At 36.5% G+C, this 5,561-nt stretch overlaps 1 protein-coding gene across 1 annotated transcript in view; it reads left to right on the forward strand.

Moving 5' to 3' along the window:
* Positions 1–5,561, forward strand: part of DNAJC3 (DnaJ heat shock protein family (Hsp40) member C3) — a 38,560-nt gene that overhangs the window by 30,809 nt on the left and 2,190 nt on the right. The window contains exons 10-11 of the mRNA XM_085305965.1: positions 3,946–4,078; positions 4,904–5,052. Coding sequence (XP_085162091.1) covers positions 3,946–4,078; positions 4,904–5,052 — 282 coding nt within the window. The remainder of the gene's footprint in view (positions 1–3,945; positions 4,079–4,903; positions 5,053–5,561) is intronic.

Below are 5,561 nucleotides of genomic sequence, written 5' to 3' on the forward strand. Positions count from 1 at the left end.
TGTTTCTTAGGATAATGAAAAGCCTTTTTTCCTTGTCTTTTCCATCTATTGATTATTTAGAAATGCAGTCTCAAGCTAAAGGCAAGTCTCAAGAGGACTTCATGGTTATAATGCCCTCTTCAGGCATTTCTCCATCTTCTGTACTTTGATAAACTCATTCACTCTTGGGAAAATTGGATTTACAAATGAATTAAAAAACCCTCTCTAAAAATAGTTTGAGATCCAGAAGACAACTCTACATCAAATTACAGCTTGTGTGAAAAGTTCTGTTTTAAGAAAAAGATGCATTGATAAAAGAAGAACACAAAATTAAGAATTTTTCCCTCAGACTTATGAATCCTCAACTTAGAGGTACAGGAAGGGAAAGGCAAACAATGCTGCCCTCTGAGAGTCCTCTTAGTAGGTGTATCTTGTGCTTATGACAAGTGACAAAGTGAACAGCAGAAGTGATCTGCTTGTTTTATTCTAAATTGATGAATCTGTATTTGGATATTTTTAAGATTATCCTGTGTTAAATCCTCATTTACTTCTGATTCCTGTACAGTGAGTGTATCTTGCAACTTTTGCAAYTTAGAGATAATAAGCTTTATAACATGGTAAAGCATAAATGCACAGAACCAAATCAATGTTGTGCTGGAGCAAATGCCCCCTTATTATGGCATATAAGGAATCATGGTGAGGACACAGGCTTGTAGTGAGACTTTATTTCTGGGATTGGAGCCTGCTGTGCTTGGCCCGGCCTGGTTCTGTGCGAAGGATGCTGCTAGTGGGGAACAAACTCCTCCCAAGTTGCTGTTATTCAGTGTATCCCTGCCTTTTTCCCGCCCTTGACAATATTGAGATGACTGTACTTTCCAGTAGAGCCTCCATAAAAAAAGTTACGGTTCATTAATGCTAATCTGCCTGAAGGTGTATTCATTTATCCTTCAGTGTAAAGTGCTATAAAATAATGGCTGATTTTTGTCTTGGCTGTAGAGAACAGTGAAGACATTAAAATCGTAGTCTTCATAGTATTTAGAGGTAAACTGATTCTCTTTCATGAGAATTTCCACATGAAGACACCTATTTTCCTGTTTAAAGACAGGAAATTTCAAAGTACTTATAACTCAAAGATTTGAAGAAAATTATTGTTAAATGTTCAAGATGCAATTTAGAAGGTATAGCTGAGTTCTGATTCCTATTGAATGACTTTAATTACTTTATAATCATGTGGAATCTAGGACTTTGTATACAAAGACAAATGTGTAATGAATCACTTTTTGGCTTATGACCTAAGTACAGGAGTACATCTGCCTATAAAGTAGGTAACACAAGTTTTACCAAAGGAAAAAAAAAATCRTATTTCTTGCTTCACTTCAAAATTACTCAGGAAATTCTTCTCTCCCCCCCCCCTTACTACTGTGAAGGAGACAGTTTCTATTTGAGATAAGAGCATCACTGGCTCGGTTATTCCTCTTACAGAATGGGCATGGACATTTTTGATAGAGGAGTAATTCTGCATATGGAATAATGGCCACTCTTGGTCACTTTAAAGATTCAGACAAGATAGGAAGGCCAGCTGAGATGGTTAAAGATACATTGCAATTTGCATTTCAGAAATTTTGAAGATTCTTGTAATGAARAGAATCACAGAATCGCAGAATCACAGAATAGTTGAGGTTTGAAGGGACCTCTGGTGATCAAGTAGTCAATCCCCCTGTCGAACAGGGTCCCCTAAAACACATGCCCAGAACTCTGTCCAGACAGCTTCTGAATGCTTCCAAGGAAGGAGACTCCACAACCTCTCTGGGCAACCTATTCCAGTGCTCTGTCACCCTTGCAGGAAAGATGCTTTTCCTTGTATTCAGATGGAACTTCCTCTGTTTGTGCCCGTTGCCAGAACAAATGGAATGGGGGAACAAATACCAGAAAGTGGTTGCACTTTTAGTACTGTGGGACAGGATGAAAGGAGGAGTAAGCCAATAAGAGGCAACGAGCTGTGTGTTAGCTTGTGAGGTTTTGCTGCTTTTAGAAGTAGTGCCTAAAAGGAACCAAATAACTGATTTAACATACCTTTGGTTAGTAATAAGTCACTTACTTTTGTAATTACCTTTTAGTGGTCATTGTATCTGCAGCAGGATGAGAGCTTCACCTGTTCCCAAGCTAGTCTCCTTGCTGGGGGGAAGAAAGAGGAAAAAAATTCAGACATTGGAGAATGCCATCAGAATTTGCATTTTCTCCAACTGAGAGAAAGTGCAAAATGTGATTGGCATTAGGCGTGCTGGATGTGCTTGCTTTGAGGGTGAGCAGAACTGGAAAACATACCTTAGCACATATTTAACATAGCAGCAGTCTTTCAATGAGTCTTTTTCTTTTTTTTTAATAAAAAGAGTAAGCTAATGCTGTCCATACAAATATGCAACCCCAAAGCAGCTTGTTTTCCAACAGTGGTGCATGCTCTAGATGCTCAGTGAAGTTGAGCAGATTTGATATACGTTCATCAGGACTTTGCAGTGGGACCTCCCCTTATTACATGAAGCAGATTAAGTATGCTGGTGCTTAGAGTTATTGAGGCAATAAAGCAGCATAATGAAATCTCTGCTTTTTCATTGTTTTTATTGATTTCAGCAGCATATATTAGACACGCGTTGTTATAGACTTTTGTTTTCTAAATGATTGGACAAATTGTTGAAAATATCCACAAAAAGCAAAATGCTTTATTCAGGCAACAAATCAGAGTTCCTAGTGATGTGAAAATGAAAACAGGAAGTTTGTATTTTGTTTATAATAGCATATAAAATTGTTGGGGCATTGGAAATATATTCTGGATTTTTTTCCAGTAACCAAAACAAGGTTGCAGTGGTATCAGATGTCTGAATAATACAAATTCATTAGCACTTCTTGCTGTCTTGCTCAGAAACAGTGGAAAAACAAATGTAACACCTGCTGAGAAATAGCATCTGCTTGGAAATAATCTGATGCAAGTGCTTTGTCTCACTCGGGAAACCTGGGAGACTTATAATCCTCAAAGCCTCATTTGCAGATCTAACAGTGAAAGAGCAGCATTCTCATTAAACAGAGTTTAACAGTTGCCCCCCTTGATGAATATTGGTATCAAAGAATAGTTAAAATTGCATCTCTSATCTTCAGTTATCATTTGTATTAATAATGTTTTACTTCAGAAAATGTGTAGAAATAAGATCTGTCTTCAAAATACACAAAAGCATTACAGTATCTCCCTTGTTTTTATTCCTGAGAAATGTATTTCTTAAAATAAAAGCAGAAGAGCATGTCTTTGAAATAAGAATTTAAGACTCTTAATTCTTATTTTCAAAATTGTCATTTTCTACCTATTGCATATATAGGCATAAAAAGCAATAGTCTTTCACTAACAGTGCTGCATAATTATGCAAGTGAACACACAGATAATCTGAAATCTTTTTAAAGTCATTGGAGAGAGAGAGGATTTCTATTGCATGGATCAAGTGCAGTGTAGGAGAAGAAATTTTTATATAAAAATATTGTATAATGCGATTGCACAGCAGTGTTTGAGACTAATCTGTTGTGAATTTGGCTCTTCAAATACTGGTCACTGAAACTTGCTCCTTTATTCCTATTAAATCCAGATTCCAGAGGCTTTTATGTTCATYCATATGACTTAGCAATGTCTAAACAGAGTTCTGACCTCCTGCTAGTAACTTCCCTTTTCTTCCTCCCTTTCCAAAAAGTATGATGAATCTAAAGGAAAAAAGCCCCTATCTAGTGAACAGGTGAAAGATACAACTTCCTCTGCACATGTTTTTCTTTTTTGAGTGGGGGTGAGGAGAACTTTAGTAAGTTAAAGTCGGAAAGTTGTACTGTTTATAAACTGTCTTAGCAAAGCTTCAGTTTGGGAGATGGCTTGAATTCCTTAAACTTTAGATTGAAAAGTTATGTAATCTTTTTTCATTCACTTTTTTTGAAAAGCTATTAAAGACTATGAAACTGCTCAAGCCAATAGTGAAAACGACCAGCAGATTCGTGAGGGGCTAGAACGAGCCCAGAGGATGTTGAAGCAATCACAGAAAAGAGATTACTACAAAATTTTAGGAGTAAAAAGGTGAGATATTAATATCTGAGGTRTTTACCTGAAAGCTAGTTATTAAATCAGTACCTCTATGATTGATCATCTGAATTTGTTGTGCTGCATGTTACTTTTCATTCATGTGTGTCTACTGCCCTTACTTTCCTATTGTACTAGCTTAGCTGTTGCCACACAGGGATGGGAAGAGGGAGAACAGTATTCAGATTTAAAGGAGTTTTATACAAAAGCTACTTAATGAAAAAGCACCATTGAGAAGGGAGGAAATAAATCAGCAACAGTTTGTAGTAGAGGTGATGAACAGTAAGGTGAACAAATTGAGGAAAAAAATGAAGACTAAAGCTGGAAAGAATTATGGAATGCAAAAAAAAAATCTGAAAAAAAATGTGGAAAATACTGTGATGGACTAGGTGAGTTTAAAAGTACTGATTGAAAGCAGTACCTACAAATACTTTTGCTATTAACCTAGAGAAACTAATGACTTTTTAATGATAACCACCCTAATGTTCTGTTAGTTCCATGAACTAATTCAATTTCTTTCTGCTTTTTGTGTCTCACCTCTTTGTAAATTCTTCAGATTGGGAGCCATGTTCTGAATAACAGCTCCTAATAGCATCTTTCCAAAAAAGTAAATAAGTGGTAGAGGAAAGAGTAGTTTTTGTTTAATGCAGCAACTTGTTTGCTGTTTTTTATATGAAGTGTCTTGAGTGCCATCTGCAGAAGGTTATCTAGTAACTGTTTGCTTTTTCCGAAGCCCTTAATTCTGTTTTATTMAATAGATTCAGTAGTGTGGTACATGAACAACTAGAAAACTTGTAAATTATCACAATTTTATACACCTAGAAATGCTCGAAAGCAAGAAATCATAAAAGCTTACAGAAAACTGGCATCCCAGTGGCACCCTGATAACTTTCAAAGTGAGGAAGAAAAGAAGAAAGCAGAGAAAAAGTTCATTGATATAGCAGCTGCTAAAGAAGTCCTCACTGACCCAGGTAATCATGGTTCATATGCTGTGGCTTCATCTTTTACATCAGTGTGTATACATCATGCAGCAAACAGGTTTTAACAAGTGTTAACAGCTTTTTTTTCCCCCTCCTCTCCCCATATCTATTTTGAGAAGGCAATGTGTGAATTGGATGTAACTATTTGTTGCCTGAAATCAGATAAAAAACTTAACAGATTTCTCCCCAGTTTGGGACTGCACTTCAAGATCAGTCTGTTATTGTACATTACTTTTATCTCACCCTTTTGACCAAGAATAGTATTAAATCTTGAAAATGATGGTTAATTGCTTCTCCTCTTAAACCAGTTCCGAGTTTGCTTTTTGTTGTGTATCTTCTATGTCACAGATAAACCATAAGGCACAAGGTCATTTTCAGTCACTAGAGGTGGGTTTTAAAGGACCAGAAAGGACTGGTAACAACCAGGAATTTTTATTGTGTTTTAGTGACTTTTGCTTTAAAGACAGATTTATTTTAAAGGTCTCCCCCACCCCCCCCCT

The sequence above is a fragment of the Rhea americana genome, unplaced genomic scaffold (genome assembly GCF_003343005.1).
Source record: "Rhea americana isolate MKP2758 unplaced genomic scaffold, rheAme1 scaffold_23, whole genome shotgun sequence".
Taxonomy (NCBI): Eukaryota; Metazoa; Chordata; class Aves; order Rheiformes; family Rheidae; genus Rhea; species Rhea americana.